The sequence below is a fragment of the Neopelma chrysocephalum genome, unplaced genomic scaffold (assembly GCF_003984885.1).
Source record: "Neopelma chrysocephalum unplaced genomic scaffold, ASM398488v2 Primary Assembly neopelma1_45, whole genome shotgun sequence".
Lineage (NCBI taxonomy): Eukaryota > Metazoa > Chordata > Aves > Passeriformes > Pipridae > Neopelma > Neopelma chrysocephalum.
In genome coordinates this window covers 17,751,594-17,771,197 of record NW_020897704.1, presented here as the reverse complement: position 1 = coordinate 17,771,197, position 19,604 = coordinate 17,751,594, and the positions used below count along the sequence as shown (strand labels likewise).

The 19,604-nt window shown below is 43.3% G+C and overlaps 1 protein-coding gene across 6 annotated transcripts in view; it reads right to left on the bottom strand.

The window, feature by feature from the left end:
• BEND7 (BEN domain containing 7) overlaps nt 1–16,007 on the bottom strand; it is a 46,578-nt gene extending 30,571 nt beyond the window's left edge. For 3 of the 6 annotated variants that reach the window (XM_027679517.1, XM_027679520.1, XM_027679518.1), the window contains exons 1-3: nt 15,704–16,006; nt 11,839–11,922; nt 2,043–2,342 (exon numbers count right to left, since the gene is read on the bottom strand). In XM_027679517.1, coding sequence (XP_027535318.1) covers nt 2,043–2,342; nt 11,839–11,922; nt 15,704–15,764 — 445 coding nt within the window. In that variant the 5' untranslated portion in view covers nt 15,765–16,006. Of the gene's footprint in view, nt 1–2,042; nt 2,343–11,838; nt 11,923–15,703 lie in introns of all 6 variants that reach the window. The other 3 variants (XM_027679522.1, XM_027679519.1, XM_027679521.1) reach the window with 3 other exon arrangements.
• Nucleotides 16,008–19,604: the final 3,597 nt, after the last annotated feature.

Sequence of the window (19,604 nt, the reverse complement as noted above, 5' to 3'; positions counted from 1 at the left end):
CTGTAGCCCCAAGGGGCTTCCACTAAATGTAGTGGGTCACAGGGTGGGTCACACCCAACATTCTGACTTGTGGAACCACCACCTTAAGTCTGGTTTGGAGTAAATCATTTTGCTTTTCAGCTATGTTTCTACTCATTCCTCTGCTGCAGCAATGTCTAGGCTCCCCCTGTTCCTCCTTTGCTCTCTTCTATTTTTGTCAGCACCTTTCTCACTTATGCTTTCTGTTAAACATCCGTTCCAGCCTCTCCTTGAACCATCCTACAAGTAGGTAACTGTATCAGTGAGAGGGACTTGATGTGTCTACTGCATCCAAATTTGAGTAATTCAGAGGGCCTACAGCATGTATACTTCCTATACAGTATCTATCCACAATGGACAGAAAGTTTCCGGACTCAGATCAACTGCTACAGATACCTGAACATCTTCCCAGTGATGACCTCAGCCTGACAGTCCCAGGTAACAACCTTATGTCAGGCCTGAACAGTTTTGCTCTGGTAAGTTAAACACCATGGTAAGTACCAAGGAGGAGTATCTCCCTTGAGGTATTGTTCAGCATTTCTACACCCAGCTTTTAGGGCCTTTGTCCATCCATAACATCTAAAATGCCAAGTTAGATGGTCAGGCTTTCAATGCACAGAACGGGGGGAATCAGGCATGTCACAATGCCCAGAAGAGCTGTGTGCTGGGTGAAAAGCAGTTTTAGAGCTTGCTCATAGCCCAGAAATCCATCAAAAGTTTTCCTTTCCTAGAGTCCAGGCTTTGGAGCCAAAGCATCAAAACTGCCCAGCCTGATCACATCTCACTGTAGGCAGACACCTCTTACCAAATTGCTACGCAGACTGTCTTTTCAAAGGTGGCCAGCGGAGAGGGCCCACACCCATCTTTATGTAATAACCCAAAAGATTGCATTCCTTTCTGCAGCAGGACAGCTGCAGAGGGAGGTGCCTCCTGGGGCACTTCCCCAAGAGCTGGGAGCCCGGGCATATCTCCTGTCCAGCCCAGGAGGTTGCTCAACCCAACTCTTTCACTGTCCCACAGGCCACTCTAACCTGTAAGGTATCATAAATCAGCTGAACCCTTCCTCCTCATATTAAAAAAAATCAAAGCACTGACATTTTCTTGCATATGGGGCCAAATCCTGTCAACGTGTTTTAGCTCACATGCTGAATCAGGCCCCGGAGGGGATAGAGGTGCTCCTCCACCTACTTTCTGGATTTGGGAACCAGGCACCTAATCTGTGCAGGCTTGGGCACTTCTGTGCATGCAGAGAACTGTCCCTGCTGGTGCCCAGGGCCTCTCAGGGCAAGGAAGGAGATGTGTGATGAAATCTGTGTCCTTCCATATTTAGAAGGTTGTTATGGTGGGACTTTGACAGCACAGTTTTTTAACCTGGCAGCAAGACTTTCATTCTCTGGGACTTAACACAACAAGAGAAAGGCATTTTAAAGGCACACTGCCATCTACCTCAGGGCAGAATTCTCTGCCAGTACTAGAAGGGCCACGCTCTAGCACACACTGTTCATAGGTAGACTTCATCACTTCTTTTCTCCAACGGTCTCATAGGAATAAAAGTCTAAGGTTGTGAAAGAATTTTGTCCCTTCAGTTCAGTGGCCTGTTATAAGGCTGATGCCATCCCCTCGTGAAAGGCAGTAAAATCCTGCTCCACAAGTGGTGTCACAACAGCGCTACACTACTCATGGCAAAGAGGAGTGGTAGAGGTTGACATTTAATTAGCCATGAACTTAATAACAACGGCAAAAGCTGTTTTAGTAAGTACTGTAGAGAAATTAAGCATTGAGTAATTCTGTCCTATCACCAGGAAACCATTTTAAAAGCTAAGACAGATGGCAGCAGAATGCACTGTGCCCACTTTCACACCTTTCTGAAGTGATAACTATGTGCTCATTTTGTAGACTCTGAACTATAACTGCTTTCAGTGCAGTGGTACAATATATCATCACAACAAAGGCAGATATTTAGTACAGAACAAGGAGAGGGGGGAAAAACAAGTACCATTCTCAGTATCTAACACAGATCATACCATTGGATGCCACAGTTCGAGTCTGATTTTGGAACGTTTTGGATCGAGTTCCGTATTGCCCTGAAAAATGGCTGGCTTGGGGTGATAATTCATTCCATGCACCGCTCTGGGAAGGATGAAGGCTCGCCTGGGACTCTGCAGAGGGATTCAGGCGCTGGGCCCAGGCCAAGTCTAAATCTTGGGGCTCCTCCTTCAGTTTTTCTCCTTCTTTGCCAACTCGTTGATAGATTCTTCCAGTGCTGTCATTCAGTAATCTTCTCATCCCTGTAATTTGTTTTTTAATTTCCCGGCTTTCATCTCCTAATGAAAACAGAGCCACAGTTATCACTGTAAATTAGCAAAAACAGTAATGGGTAGAGATTAGTGATTTTAGATACCAATAAGAGTTGGAGCACAGAATTAAATAAATAAAGACAAGAAAGGAAAGGGATGGTTGAGTGGTCGCTGGGATGTACCAGGCTACGCTTTCACACAGCCATGGCTGACAGCTCTCCTGGCTGAAAGACCTGCTGAACTTTGCTTTCTTGATGCTGTTTCTAAAGCTTTGATGAGTGAGATTATTTTTTGCCAGAAGGAAATAATAATAGCTACAGCAGTTTCAAATAAACAGTCCTTTTAAGAGACTGATCCTATTCAGGCATTGACATCAGTGGATATTTTCCCCGAGCCTAAAGGATCAGACTCTTTATGTATCAGTTCGCTGTATGCTGAAGGATAGATCCTAAAAAAAAACCCAAACACAAAAAGCACCACATCACACATAGACACACACCAACACTGCGTCTATTGATTTTAATGAACAGAATCAGTTCCTTAGTCTACTGAATTTAATAATACTGGATTATACAGGAATAAATTAAACAGTAGCTAACATGTGTATAACTGTATATAGCTGAACTGCTGAATGTCTTGAAAATGTAGATTATAAAGACAAAATGAAAATATACACAAAAAAAATGTGACTGCTCCAAATAAATTCAGGGCATTTAAATAATAACAGTTACACACTTTAATACTCCTGGCACCATTTAAGTATTAATTTTACGTATGAAACTGCTGATTGCACAATGAATAGATGTGTTTTGGGCAGATAGCAGCTATTTTGCTCGTTAAAGCACACATTACATTTCAGGAGTAATAAGGAAGTGTTCATTGCCCCTTCTGAAATAAGAAGCTGCTGGTTTTTTTACTGGTAATAGAAAAAAGAAACATCCTAAGCAAATGGGAAAACGAAGATGTAGAAACTGATGAATCAACCTTCCTCTGTACTATACTTAATAATGTCTGGTATCCTCTAGTCAACTGACATTCGTGCTTCCCAAAATAAACCTATTTTTGGCAAAGTTACAGTGCAAAGGAAATCTCAGAAGAAGAAAACCTCAACTCTCCAAAATCCAAGATGCAAGGTGTGTTGTCTCTGGTTTAACAAGCTATTTGAAAGTGTGCTAATTCCAGGCAGGTGAACAATTTTATCAACTTAACAGCTCTAATAAGTTCCTTAAACTTAGGTGCACGCCTACGAGCAGCTACACCAGACAGATAAAAGAGCAGCAAACCCCTCCCCAGCACGGGCCAAGCTCAGCGTGGCTGGGACACACTGCAAGCCTGGCATAGCTAGGGATGTGCAGTACCTGAAATATGGATTTTTTGCTCTAGGAGGCGAATAAGCAGAAGGGGACAGGAGCTCTACAATCCACTCCAGCCTCTGCTGGATCCCAGCATCTCCTGCCAGACACCGGTTCCCTGGGCTGGTGCCAGCTGGCTCCAGCCCACCCCGATCCAGCGAGGAGAGTGGGTGGATTGCAAGACAGCTTCCAGTCCAAACTTAGAAAAATATTTGCCAACTCCGTACAGCGACACTCCAGCACCGCTTCCACTCCAGCTAAAGTGGCGAGAAAAACCCTCTGCCAGGGAGTTCTACATTGTATTTATTTATTTTGTTGGTTTGCCCGCAGGTTTATGTGTGCGGGTGTGATTTAATTAACAAATCACAGCACCAATTCCTTTAAAATGACACTTTTTGGCTTCAGCCCAACCAGGGGTTGGCTGTTTGCAGTTCCCAACCTTGAGAGGCTGCAGAGTACCGCCGGACTCCAATTACTGAGGCACTCAGACCCATACATTGCAGACTGCCTTTTCTCCTGTATGTGGCTGTACCTGCTCATAGCCCAGATCCAAACACTGCCACCACACCGGAGCCTGGAGCAAACCCTTACTGTTGTACCATTTAACATTACACCAGGCTCTCAGAGTTTTATGTTGGCAATTTGGATTTGTATTCAATGGCAAAATGTAGGTGAGTATCAGAACAGCTTCCCACCCACCCCCTCCTGCCGGGTGCAGTGACTGTGCTACATGTCTGGTCGGGTGACATGTTGTTAGAAAGATTAAATTTCCGTTACCCAATTACATAAAATATTAATGTTAATTGAGCTTATTCAGCCTTGATTCTGTTCCCTTGTTCCTTCATATAGAAGTCTTCCTATACGGTGACACGAGCATACTTAACTCCAAATAAAAACCCCTAAATTTGGGTTACAACAAACCCAAACTTTAGGTAAATCCTTACTTAAACAAGGAGAGTCCCCTCTTGTAAACTTGTTTGTTGGGGTTTGCATTTTGGGGTTTTTTTTAGGAATTTTTCTGTTTGTTTTGGTGGTGGTGGTGGTTTTGGTTTCTTTTGTTGTTTTGATTTGGTTTTTAAATATGCCTTCTATTTTACAAGGAAGGGCAATAAACCATTATAGAATATGCTGAGTTGGAAGGGACCCATTAGAATCATCAAGTCCTACAGGACTACAAGCCTGACTTAAGTCTTCAGCGCAAATTTACATCCCTCCTCTCCCAGTCATGACTTTTTAAAGCTTTAGTTTGTAACAGGCCAGGAAGAGCAGCATCCTGCCTGACAGGAGTGGAGAGCAGCTGATGTTACACCATCTGAACCTGCAGACAGGAGCAACACAGATTTAACTAAACAGATTTAACTTCTTGCTCCCAGGTTATCTCATTTGGCTATTAGCTCTAGAGCCCCGTGATAGCATTTTGTTATCAGCTATTCCACTGCTAATAATTTTCACAGATAATAAACATGTAATTTAAAAAGCTAAAAATAAAAAAAAAAGGAAGGTGGGGCACAGAGAAAACACAACTCAAGCTACTATGTCCTACAGAAGAGCCAGCCTTCCTTTTTAAATGCTGAATAGGATAATCAAGCACTGAAAAAAAATAGTTTATTACATAGAAATCTGCATTACCTATCTGTGAAAAGCCTTCCAAGATAGATGTTAAGGCCTGAGAAGAGTGGTGACTATTTCAGCCTCTCCCTGTACATGTACCAGGGGTCCTCACCATTCCCAAGGAGATGGGAATGCCTCCAAAGGGGTGGCTACAGGATTTGCCACTTGGATTCCCTACGTAAACCCTTGGGTTTTATCTGAAACCAATGAAGTTACTTGCAAAACATTAAAATATTCACAAAATACTATTAAAAATAGAACCATGACAAGGTACAGCCCTATTCAGGAACTTGTATATACAGATAGTAATTGTCACAACAAAAACATAACAATTTTTAATAGCTACTGTTATAGGTGTTTCTATGATGGACCCTTATACACAACCTACTTTTTTCCACATGACCTGACCTGTAATCTTATAAAACAACAACAAAAAAAGCAAAACAAAGCTCTTCAATAAATGCTACACTCTTGACAAGTAATTTTCACAAAGTTAATTTCAATCTATTTCCTTGCTGAAAGTATACAGAACATAAAAACTTCCTGCTTTGAAAGTTGCAGAAATGTTTAAAATTACAAAGGCACAAATGTAAACCAGAACTGTCCCAGGATGTAGCAGAATCCACTTGCTAAGTGTGTGGTTGTCTGAAGAAACAGACCTGTAAACAATTCCAGTTAACAAAATATTAATAATAATTCATTAATTACACTCTTTGCCTTTATATGACTGTCCATCTTTTCACTATTATGCTTATTAAACTGAATACAGATATAGCACATTGCCTACCAACAAGTTCTTACACTTTTCCCAAATAGTTTGTCAAATATTATCACAGCACTGCAAAGAATTATAAAATTATATATAACCATACCCACACGTTCAAATATTACTTTTATCCCACTATCAGAGAAGTGGTAACCACACCTGTAATAATGTGTGGTTTAAAGTATATAAGTGGGTAAATAGAGTTAAGGTTGGACAATCGTCTGTGTTTGATATTTTCTTCCTTTGACTCACATAAACAAATGGCCATAATGTTCTCTTGGTCCAATATTTTGCAATTAATTTCTTTGTTTCTAACATTTATGTTTCTCATATGTTTTGGGAAATATTCATGGGTAGCTGACTTTTAAAATATACTTCTTCTATTAATTAGTGTCTAATTTTATGTTGTTTGGGCAGCTGAAACTCCTATGGAACTTTTCCCTTTCTTGACTGTACAAAAAGGGCTTTTTCCTCCATCAGATTTGTATCTCAGATTTCCATCTTTGTGTCCAACTAGGCTGAAATCAGTAGATGAATTCAGGAGTTATCTGGAGGGTAGGAATAGCAGCAACAGGCAGCCAGACAAGCACATGTGAGCTGACAACAGCCTGGTTTGCAGGGAAGCAAGGCTTCAGAGGTGAGAAAAAGTGGAAGTCAATGCATATGGCTTGAAAGCTCAACAACAACAACAACAAAATAGCTCCAACGGGTTATATAATCAAACATATTAAACTGCAATTTATTAGATACCACTTGAATGCTGCCCTCCCTGGAAGGGGGCCAGCAAAACAGCTGCCGTGTTTGAAGACTCTCTAAGGGCTGATTCAGAGCGGCCCAAGGAGGCACCCGCACACAGGGCACACGACCCTGCTGCTCAGCCAGGCTGAACTCACCAAAACACCTCTTGGAATGCTACAGGGTATTCACGTGTTTCCTTCAGAGACAGTTAACCCAGAAGGGAGCCCAGCATCCCTTCTCAGCAAAAGCTATACCCACATCAAATAATAATTTTCAAAAATCAAGATATTTTTGTCACTGTCATCCCATACCAGAAGTGATCCTGAAACAGAAAGTTGTGAAGGTCAGCACGGGGGAAATAGAGGAGCCATGTGCGTGGTTCCTTATCGGATCAAAGGTTTCCTAAATCACGTGGAGACTTGCTGTAACTGCCCTGTGCATAACTGGAATTGGGCATCTGTGTAGCTGAACTCATGGGGTAAGCACACATTTCCCAAAAAAGGGATACCTGGTCTGTGCTGGCATATAAGAACCTACACTGAAGAAAGAACATGGGCAACAACGCTCTCGGCAAATGCAAAATCTAAACCCCAAGTCATGGGGGAGGGCAGTGGTCATGCACCATGTCAGAGGGTCACACAGGCAACACAAGTTATGAGCTGGGGACTTTGACTACCCCAAGCTAGGATGTAGGGACATTTAAGCTGTCTCAGCTGAGGCATCTCAGTAGTGCTCTAAAGCATCATTTAAAAGCACTTGCCTCTCTTCATGTCACCACACAAAGCACCAACATCGTATTTACAGGAAAGCTGGATCACCCTCAAATTAGACCCCCTACTCCCAAAGCCAGCAGGGAAGTACATGGGTTGATAACCCTGCCTACCATGAGACACACAAAGTTAATAAGCACCACAAACACTAACGTAAGCAAAGCAATTTGCAGAATCAAGCCCAGGATCAGACCCTGAGATCATTCAGGATTTGGGGGGGTTATTTCTCTGGAAGCTGGGTCAGACTAGATGGCACACCATCACTACCACCACAAAACAACTCTTTGGAAGGGCCTGGGAAAAAAGTTTCAGAAACACCCACAGGAGCAGCTACAGAAGTCCAAGTTACACACTTTGACGCCACACTGCAACAGCTAAATCACTCGGGAAAGGACAAGTGAGCAACTGTTCAATAAAAGTATATATTAATGGGGTCATATAATTAAAAAAGTAATAATAGATATGCAACAACTTCCCCCAGTTCTTGGAAGTATCCCAGGTCAAGATCATGCTTCATCCCCAAGGGGGAATGCTTTACAAAGTTAGATCATTAGAGACCACAGACACAATAAAATAAACTTTATGCAGTCTTAATTACAGAAGCCACTGCTGCTACAACCAGACTTAGGATATAATCCTATTAAGAGTAACACAGGTGTGTGAAGTTACTTGTTAAGTCAACTTTTTCTCTGTGAATAAATTGCAAAGGATATAATTTCTGGGACAGAATAAATTCTCAAAATTAGTGAGTAACTTATGCATCGTTCCCCTGCTCCAAGAACACATTATTTATTTTTACCATGACACAGTGAAGTTATTAATCTGCTGCCTTCCACTTCAACAATGCGAAATGCTGTAAAATGCACAGACACCTGCATTACAGTACATTTCAGCTCCACTTTATATCAGTCATAAACATCTCTGTTTTGGACATCTCTTCAAAACAAATGCTCCAAGCACACTGTGCGTAGCATTCGATTTTATGAAACTATAAAAGTTCTTCACTGTTAATTACACAGACAAATGTCTCATCACACATTTGATTACCAGGATAATATAATTAGTTTTCTACATTAACCTTTCAAACATAGAGCCTGAATTTCAAGTTGAAAGCATTGTAAAAACACTCAGTCTGGAGGTATACTATATTTCTACCTTTTTGTGATGGCAATAAAATATTAAGACTGAAAAAAAGCAGTACGGTGTATGCAAAAGATTTTTTCTTTTTCAATGGACAAGGTAAGCTTAACCAGTACTGTCCATAACACAATCCCCTCATGGGTTTGTAATTCCAAGTGTGGGCCTGCAGCCCTATGACAGGAAGTTTATGCTGATATCTAGTAAAATCTCAAGTGAGGTCTGTCTTAAATCTTGTCCATGTTTGAGGTTTAAGCACTTCACTCTGGGATGCCTCTTCCTTCTCAGACTGAGCAGCCTCTTCTGGTATCAGATAACTAAGCCCTTCCCTTCAAAACAAAAGACATTCCAGTGCTCATCTGCAAAATGCAGTGGGGATAGTCTACATTTCCCCAAAATTCTTTTAAGACTGTGTTTAAGCATGTCCTTCATCTAGAAAGATGTGACTTCTTGTTCATCATCTTATAAGAACAAAGGATCAGAGGACAGGACAAGCCACCACATCTCCCACTTCAACGCTCCACCACACGAGACAACTTCACAAGCTCCATTCAAAAGACAATTGGAATTTACACCATCACAACCATCAGAACTCATGTGCACTACCATGTTCCTTTAACTGCACTGAAGCTTCCTCCAATTTTCACCCCACACTTACACAAAGCCATATTTTGCCCACCTGTGCTGATGCAAAAAAGACTATCTAGGTTTAACAGGTCTTTCTTGACATTTGATGCTTAATTTATTTGTATGTTAAACAGGTTGGATTCTTCTGATTTACTTATTTACTCCAGCTCTTCTCAACAGCATATCTCTTCAGTTTGAGTTCTTTGCGCTCAGCTGTGCAGCCAAAACATTTTGCACATCCCATTCCTGATAAATCTTCACTCATTTATATACTGCCACTAACATTTCACTTTCTTTAAAGGTAATAGCTTCAGTGCTGGATCTTAGCATCCATTCCATGCTAAAGGCTGCATCACATTGAGGTTTCAACAGCTGATCCCATGGATCACTTAAATTAGAGAACAAACTCGACTCTAAACCAAAAAGTTGCAAAAAAACATCCTCCTTGGGTAAATTTTGGCATGAAAAAGTGAGATCAAGTGAAGCAGCGATAATACCCTGAAGCACCTTACTAGTGGACAGGACACAGAGCTGGGGAAAGGGTTGTGATCCCATTACCCCTGAAGCACAACAAAGAAATATTACCCCTTGCAATGAGAATTTTCTAAAAGGAAATCTGGAATGCCAAATGCCACATATACCAGATCCCTGCCAAAAAGTGGGAGTCCAGATTTCAAGTGCTTTCTGCTAAGTTCAGTCCCTAACACCAGTCTGCAAATCTTGCACAGTCACATGTCATTCAACAGTGTCAAAACCAGCACATTTTGAGGAGGTCTAAAGGTTTGACACTCAGGAAATACCATCTTTTCCTTTCCATAGCAACTGAGGGCTGGCTCCCAGGACTGCAACTCTGTGCTTCAGTACCTGATAAGGAAGATCCTTGATAGAACTCACATTCTTAAAGGTTAAATTCTGACTGACTCTTGAAATAGGTGAACTTGAGGCACTTAAATGCCAGAGCACCATCAGTTACAATGAAAAGCTGAGCATAATAAAAAATAACAAACCCAAAACAAATCTAAGGACAACACAAGAAACCAAACTCAAAATCAGTTGGTCTGACTCACAGCAGAGATGTCAAAGAACAGACTCCTGTACATTCTTGGAGTACCCTGGCTTAAGCAGATTGATGCCTAATTCTTGCCAAATCTTTATCACGACTCAGGGTTAGAAGAGAAAGTATTTGAAGTAAACCTCTGGTGGAGCTCACTCCATCAGGTTTATCAGACTTCACCAAAAGTGCTTACAGAATACGAAATCCAAACACAAAGGACAGCAAACACTTTTGCTTCTCTCTGCAAATGGGTGTAGGGAAGAAACATTTGCTCAATATCCTAATGGTGAGAAGCTAAGAAGGGAATTTAACACAGCTCCAACCCCCACGTAAATGTTCCAATCATCAGAAGATTTCACACTGCCCAAAACATCCTCCTGTTATCTCCAATTTGCTGCTGACCTCTAGAAAAGGATGTGGCACTATGAATGTAGGAGACAAAGGCATTTTGCACTCAGATTGACTTCAGGTGCTGATTCCCACTTTCCAGTGCTTCTTGCCGGCTGCAGGGGGCAACATGCACAGACTGCAGAAATCTCAAATCACCCCACAACAATATTTAGGCTCCTGGTGCTGTTAAGGAGAGGCAGACATCTCCAGATTTCTTGCCGCAAAAGCACCTGCTTTCTCCTAAGCCCAAACAAGGTGTCCAAGAGCTTACTTTACACAGCTAGAGTCACGGTAGCTCAAAAATCTGACCCTTACTTCTATGAATTTGGCCTGCCAAACTTTTGCCAACAGGTGCTTTTACTCAGGAGAGGTCCTGGATGTGACAGGAGGGAAGCAGGAAAGGAAGAAGCACTCCGCAGGTGAGGAGTTATAAGGGACAAAAAGCACATAGGAAAGGTAAAGGTTCACTGATAACCAGTCCTAGCAGTCCTATCATGCTGTAGTATGTATCATGCTGCAGACTCTATATTACTTCTCTATTTTCTTTACACATTTGTAACTGTTGATTTAATTTAATTTTGCCATGGCAGGATTAGCAGGCAAGCTCCAGAGGTGAAAGGACATTACATTAAGACAGCACATTAATCCTCTATCCCACCCAAGGCAGAAGCAAAACCAAACAAATAGCAGCTTCCTGGAAATTGAATTTCTGTTATCCAGATGTCAAAGATGTAATACCCCAATTACACAAACTATTGCCAGTGAAGCATGCCAGGGAATATGCAATGTAAATGGGGTGAGCACAGAGCTGCAAAACTGCAGAGTCAGCATCTGGCTCTCCGAGTGAGTGATAATTAGCACTGTGTGTAGACACTAATAAACATTTATGTCTGAAATTACAACTTTTAGCAGTGTTAATAAAGGATATATTGGCAATTCGTAGAATAAAAGGGTCTTGAAAAGAACGTCATATTAAACAATGGCAGGCGCTTCCTGTGCTTGCACAGAGATTTTTTTCCTCCCTAATTGCAAATGGCCACACTATGTTGCTCGGAAATTAATCAACACAAGCACATACCTAAAAAAACTGGTTGTGTTTCTTTGGTCTCCCCATTAACATCATTGCTGTAGTCAGAGATCTTATATATCTCATGATGGTAATCTGGAATGAAAACGATAAAAAAAATTAGAACTCAAGTGATCTGGAAAAAATGAACACTGAACACATTGCTACAGTTTTACTACATAATTTATCAATATATCTGCAGTTTATTTCATGTACATCAAATTAACCACAGAAAATGTGCTCTGTATCAGCACCTCCTAAAAAACCTTTGCTCACACTGGAGAGACTCAGCTCAAATATTTCACAGATTTTAGGGAATAGCTATGCCTGCCCTAAATTACTGTGTTCATTTTCACAGCAAATTATCCCACCAGATGCCAATTATCTGGCTTCTTGTTTTACAGATGGAAAGCAGATTTATAATGAAAACTTTACCTTCCCAGAGACCAAGGGAAACTTTCAAACTTCACCTCAGTAAGGAAATCAGCAATGTACATCAGGGCTGTATTGTTCAGCTATCCTGACTCATACTGGTGTCACCAGCCTTCAAATTCTGAAGAAAGGAGGGTCAGGGACACCTTAGGATATTCACCCCTAGAAATCCATGTCTGTGATGACCCTAAGAATAAACACTGGCATCTCTGTATATGAGATGTTACAGGATATTAAAAAAATAAAATTCACCACTGAATTTCTATTTCAAATAAAAGAGTATTTTCTGTGAAGGTCTCTGTTGTAACCCCAGGCAGGTGTTCAGTAGAACGAGAGCTTTGTTTACACATGTGCACAGAGGGAATAGTAAGTCCAAGGAAAAAAAAGGCGTCTAAAGCAGTTCTCCTGGATGCTATTTCTGACTCTGCTATTGGAACACACTTTGTCCTTCGGCAAATCGCTCAAGACTGAACAATATATTCAGTGTCTTGAAACAGCCACCTCCCCACCTCACTCCTTCAACGCCCTCCCAGTTCCCAACGCTCTCAGCTACTCCCTCCGTAAACTGGTTTTTATGTTTACTTGCCTCACAAAAAGCAAGGCAGAGATTAACTCATGGGAAGGCACTTTGGGAGATTCACTTAAAAGGCACAACAGAAACAGAGGGCAGTGTAAGCAGCTTGTCCTCCCACAAGCAGCACACCTGCACCTCTGACCAAACAGCCACAAGACTGGAAAGGTCTCCTGGAAGTCAAACTTTTTTTGTTATGTGCTGTTTATTTGTACAGCACGACTGTCTCGAGGGCACAAGAGGAGGAACAACCCAGTAAGTAAACTAAAATCAATCCTAACACAATGGTGCAACAGAAAGAAAATGAGGGGAAAAAAACTGCAGCAGGGAGTTGGAGAGGTCAGCGATGAGGTGCTGCACAAAGGGCTCCTCTGCCTCCCAAGCACACCCAGTGAGCGAAACGGGTAAAGGTGAAGTTTGAGATATGACATCAAGGAAGTACAGACTCCTTTCACAAGGCTAAAACAACGGGATCTGTGCTGCCTTCCACGGTCAGTAGCTGTCCTGCTGAGCAAGGGGAGTGATGGAGTGGCTTGGGGGGCACCTGATGGCCAGTCAGGGTCAACCCACCACACTCTGCACCTTCATCCTCTCAAGGGCATCCAAGATCTGCTGGGAGTAAGTACATGGAAACTAGGACTTAAATGACTTCCAGACTCATGGTCCTAAGATACGTAGATTACACATAGTTTCTTCTCTAGCATTTCCCTCCATACATCCAGCTGGTCACAACACTCTTGTGGTCTGCAGCTGCTGCCTTAAAGTCACCACATGTCAGCCCAGAGGCGGCTGCATTTTAGCGCAAGAATGGATTTCCTCTTGATCTGGTCACTATTGATCATCTCGATAAGGTGTTCTGAAGTTATTTTTGGGACAGAGTAAGCATTGTACAGGCAGATACCATTAGTAGTGTGGTAGGTGGTGTGTTACCAATGAATTGACACACCATACCCTTTTCTCTTTGCTTTCCTTCTTCTGCCTTGGATGTCACAGTCCAGGCGCTGCAAAATCCATATCAATTTCACAACAGTAAACACTAAACTGTGACATTACAGAATGACTCCTGCAAGAGGCAAAGGCCAATTACAAGAGACAACTATTTATACATAATTATCTTTCTAATCAACTGTGATAGAAAAAGAGTATGCGAGTGCAGACTCACATGCAAAACGTGATTTTTATCTCCTCCATTCTCAAAGTACAAAGACGTAATTTTCTCTCTAGGATGTGCTTTTAGTGCAGCTTTCTATTTGACATTCTACATCCAAAAAGAGACACCAGATAAAATAAGAATTACTAATAATGTACCATCATAGCTGAATTTACCTATTAAAACAATGTTTTGTCTCATGCACTGAAGCATATCTAAACCTGTAAGAAGTGCAACTGAGACTGGTAAAATAATCACCTATTTCTGATAGTGCATGTATTCTTTCTACAGGTCCATTAGGACAGAAATAAAACCAGGTCTTCAATTTCAGTTTTGTTTTTCCACGTTTCACTTTCACCAACCCCGAGGCTCCAGACCCGTCCTGCACTAACTCTGCCTCCCAGTCAGGAGCACGTTCACTATCAAAAACCCCAAAACCAAACCTGTTCTCTGCAAAAATCACACCCTTGATAGGTTTGCTAAAGGATATAGAGTTTCAGACACGTCTGACAGGTCACTGACCCTCTAGTTTCTAACAGGGAGCATGTGTGATGCTCCAGACCCCCCTACCACCATACAGCAGTCATTATTTACTATTCCTACTGAGTTTGTTTTCATCTTTGAATTTCTTCCCATCGAACGTAATTCTGCCAAGCACTTGCAAAGACATCATTCTTTAGGCAGCAAGTCCTGACACTCTCGTATGTGTGTCCCCCCTTTCACCAGTGTGACATTACACCCAAGCAGTCACCTGCCTTGAACTTGGCATGCAGGACACACACGGCGCTTCATGGAGATATTCCCGTCCAATACTTGAAAACACAAAAGGAAAAACGATCTCGAATCAAATCCATCAGGGCAAAAACATCTCATCGACCGGAAAAGGGACAAATCCCCAACCAAAATAATTCCTAGGGGTGGGAAGTCCACCTGTTAAAATGCCTACCAGAGGCTGCATCTTTTTTTCCCTTTAATTAAGGAAAACAACAACAACACTGAAACACAGAGCTTCTTCACCGACATGAATTCAAATATTTCCCCCTCGCGATCCCTTTTAAAATATCCTCTTCTCCAAAACCAAACACACCCCGAGCGAACAAGTTACACGCCGCCGGCTTTCCCCTGCCCACGTACAATTAATTAATTACCTGCATGGATTTTTAATAAAGCAACCTCGATTCAGCTTTTCTTTGAAATACACGTATGTACACAGCCGAGGGGACGAAAAAAACCACCCCAAACACAATAAATCCACAAGAGTTGAATACTAAGAAGGTCCGTAGCCGCTCAAGTGTCATTATTTTTTTTTGCTCGCTTCCCGATTTTACCTTTTCTTCCCCCCCCACCCCCGCCCAAGCAGGATTTACCACGAAACACGATCTAACTTTATTTTGTGCAAGATCTGCCTGGAAGAAAACCAAACACGTCCACCTTTCTGGGGGAGGCCAGGGGGGGAAGGGGGGGGCGGAAACAACACATAACACACATGCAAAAAAATAATGAAAAAAAAATTTAAAAAAGAGGGAAGGGGGTGAAAGAAATGAAATACATAAAAGGCGTGCAATGGTTTCGGGGAGTTCCAAGGGAGGATTGCGGAGTTCAATAACAGAGCCGGGGGAGCGGCGGCCCGGGGGCGCCGGCGTTTCATAACGCCCCGCTCCCCCCGGGGCAAAAGTCGGGGCTGCCCCCGGCCAGCGAACAAAGCCCCGCCGCCCCCGCCTCACCTTCGTTGACCAGTTTAAAGCTTTGGGATTTCCTGCTCCTCTTCCTCTGGGCGAACTCCATGGTGCGGGCAGGAAGGAGCGGGGCGGACACAGGACCGAGCTCCGTCCCTCCGATCAGCAACACACGCGGGGGTTGGGAGACACGGCGGCTCCGGCGGCGAATAAAGGGATCCGGGACAAGTTGGCTCCGCTCTCCCCCCCGCTCCCGCCCCGAACTTTGAGGAAAAGCGGGGTGCGGCGGGGGGAGCCCCGCGGGGGCGATGCCGCCGCCTTCCCCCCCGCCGGCTGCGCGGCCGCGGCCCGGCGGCGAAGGGCGGCCCGCAATGGCTTCGCCGCCGGCGCCGGGACCCCGGTGCCACCTGCTGGGGGAAGGAAGGCGGCGGTTCCGCCGGCCGGGAGCCGCCGCCGCCACCCCGGGGCCGGCCCGCCGCCACACGGCCCCGCCGCGGGCTGAGGTCGAGGGGCTGAGGGGCAGCGCCATTTTGTGTCCCCCTCCCGCCGCCCTCTCGCACTCGGGCACCGGCGCTGCCCCCTCGGCGCTTCCCGGGGGCGCCCTGAGGGGCTGAGCGGGGGCAACTCTGAGGGGTTTGGCGGGACCGGGCCGGGTCCGGCGGGGATGGGGTTGAACTTGGCGTGCGGGAAAGTGGGTAAACCGCAGGGAATGATAGCAACAGCTGTTTGTTGCAGTGTTTCACGGGAATCAGCACAAGGATGTGCCCGCTGGTGTCACGGAGCGAGGCCTGGAGGAGAGCGCCGAGCCCCCGGCTGGGCTGAGGGACGCCGAGCTCAGCCAAACCGGGATCGCCTCAGCGAGAGGAAGACAGTCCCGTAGCCAAACCGGGATCGCCTTAGCAAGAGGAAGAGTCTCTGCCTCTCCAGAGGAGTGAGATTTAGGGCGTCTGGCAGCCCTCCCGCCGGTCACCGCGAGGTCACCGCAGCCATACGGCTGGCCCAAACACAGCTGAAATTAGTGCTTTGATTTATTCACCACTTGACGCCTTCAGCCACACTTCCAGTTCGCTCACTGTGCTAAATTTCACTGCGGGTGGATCGTTTATTTACAGCCGGGAGTGCTTTTTTGCCTGTTGCCTGTAGAGGAGGGACCCAGGCGTTTACAGTTATGACTACTGATAACTGCAAACACAGCTCCGATCGTCATCTTGTGTTTTTACATGTAGTCAGGCTGTGTTGTGACAAGGAGGAGAGTATGTGATACTTGCACACGCCTACTCGAACAGATGTAAATGCAGATCTTCCCTTGGTCTCCTCAGAGTACCTAGGAGAATCCCGTTGGCGCCTGTAATACTGACTGACCCTATCGCTCGGAATAATGACATAAAATTAGCAAGAGGAAAGCAAATTGAATACTAACAAATAGTGATTTGTATCCTAATTGTTTGTGTAGACATAGTCAGACCTGAATTCTTCAGTGCAAAGTGCTGTCCAAACACCACACAGACAGTATATGTGGTTCTGAAAAGCAAAATCAGGAAATATCCTTAATGGTGAAGCAATATCAGCAAATATGCCTAATGGTAAAATTTATTACATGCTGGAAAATTAAATTCATAAGGGAGGTTATGGAAACCTCACAGATTGGGTAAGGGTGTAATTTTCTATTAAATTGCTAAGTGGAAAATCCCAGAGGCAATCAATATGCTACTTTTGGAATTTTCCTAAACTTCTCTGTAAGACTTTTTGAAAGGAAACTGGGCTAACGTACTATTTAAAATCCTGCATTATATATTTTTGGGAGGATGCTGAAGCAGCAAAGGTAGATGGATGTCATATGCTGTTTCCTGAATTGTGTGGGTCCAATTAATCTCTGGTATAGCACAGTGAAGTTGGGTCTGAAATGCAGTAGCAGTGTGCCTAAATTTTGTCTACAAAAACAGTATTTTCTCTTTCTTTTTTTTCCCCCTCACCCCAAGCAGTCTGCTGATTCCTGTCTGCTAACTTTATTTACGAGACTTAGAGCATTGCTGAAACTGTTGTGTTTGATTCTCATCCTTCCTGGGACAATAGGAGAATTTTTATAAAGCATAAGGCCTTCATTTACAGTTCAGCTCACATGATGGGCTTTATCCTGCATTTGCCAAAGGAATGTACTGCAAAAATAAAAAGGTCTTTTCTGTTTTCCTCTGTTACTCAATTTTGTGAAACATTTTGGGGTATAATTTATGAAATAGTGATGGCAGTGTTTTATCAGCTCCTCTCTTACTCCTTTTAGTTCTTCCTTCTCTGTGCTGGATTTTTTGGCTTAAAGGGACACTCATGGTTTGAAGTGACAGTTCAGTCTGGATGCTGCAGTTTCCAGTAATGTTTTACAGGAGTTAGCACATCACCTTTTTCATCCGTATTTCTCATTTTGCTTTTTTGAATTAGAGAGGTCCATCCTTTCCTACATGCAAAATAAGGCCCGGTCCTGCAAGCAAACCTGATTGTGGTCACTCAGATGAGTAAATCTTGCAGCTTTCATTTCTGAAAGTATGAGCCAGTGTGGATACCTCGGCCCCGATCTGCCATCTCATCTGCATAAAAGTGAATTAGAAACTAGGACAAGGTGACTTCAGGTCAAAGTCTTCTAGTTATCCACACAACACGTAGGAGGATCCAGTAGCTGGAAACCAAGCTTTCTGTCCTGTGCTGCTGGTGTTTCTTAGCTGGGACTTAGGAACAAACCTATACAAACTCAAAGGTTCTCCTGTACAGGGAGCTGTAAGCCTGTTGTGGGGCATTTTGTGGTGGGCATCCTACAACTGGGCTGGGCTAATCTGCTCGTTTGTCACAGGCCACCATTGCATTATTCAGGCTGGAGGAATCCAGAGATGAAAGTCCTCTTTATCCCGTTAGAATGGCTGCCTTGTGTCCCGAGATAGTCGCTGGCTGCATCGCTGTGGCAGCCAAGTGACTTAGGATAAAGTGCATTGGCTGGGTGGGGGCAGCCAGCTTTTAATTTCATCTTTTGTTTCAGTTCATGTCTCAGTATCAGATTGTTATTATTGCATATTAACCCATAGTTCCTTTCTTTTTCTGGTGAAAATATGAAAAATTCAGAGTGTTTTGTATATATTCATGAACAGTTGCAAAGCATTTCCTCAAACCATTAATTGAATAATGTGTTTTTCAAAATGCCATGAAATTAGCCAACTAAATAAGGGCTTTATCTTGCAACATATCCCAAGTCAGTATGATCATCCCTGACTATTTCCTAGTTATCAATTTATTATGCTGCAAATTACTTTCAAAATATCCCCTCCCCATTCTAACCAATATTAATTTTCCCAACAGTTTTCTGGTGTGTAAAATGCTTTTTCATTTTGGATGCTAGCTAACCAATTAAATATAATTAATTTAGTAATGCTTTGGTACTAACAGCAGCAGTGCTCTTCACACCAGGATGTCCCAGACTTTTTCTCTGCTCCCAGGTGTGTCCAGTTCCTTGCAATATTTTGATTATTATTCAGAAAGTCCGATGGTGTAGGACAAAGAAGACTAAAGAGTCCTAGAGCTGAGGAGAATTATACGAGTGTACTAAGAGCTCCTTCAGCTTTTCAGTTGGAAAAATTATACTGGAGAAAGCCTCATAAACTCGATGATTTGATCTGAGGCTTAAAGTCTAATGTCAAGGAATCCGTGTGAGGCCGGGTGAAGTGGGAAGAGGCTGCTGACTGTCATATTAATGGCACCGTGATTACTACTCATCTTGGAGCCTGGCAAAGTTCAGTGGGCTGTTAGGAAGCAGAAGGGTGAAGAGGTAAATTGGAGACCAGGAGCTCCACAGGTGACAGGTTAATAGGTGAGCTGTTTGGTTAGTTATGTGTAATGAATGTCACTGAGGATTTTATAAACTGAGATAGCGTTTCCAGGGATGTTTTTGTGGTCATACGACATATGTAGG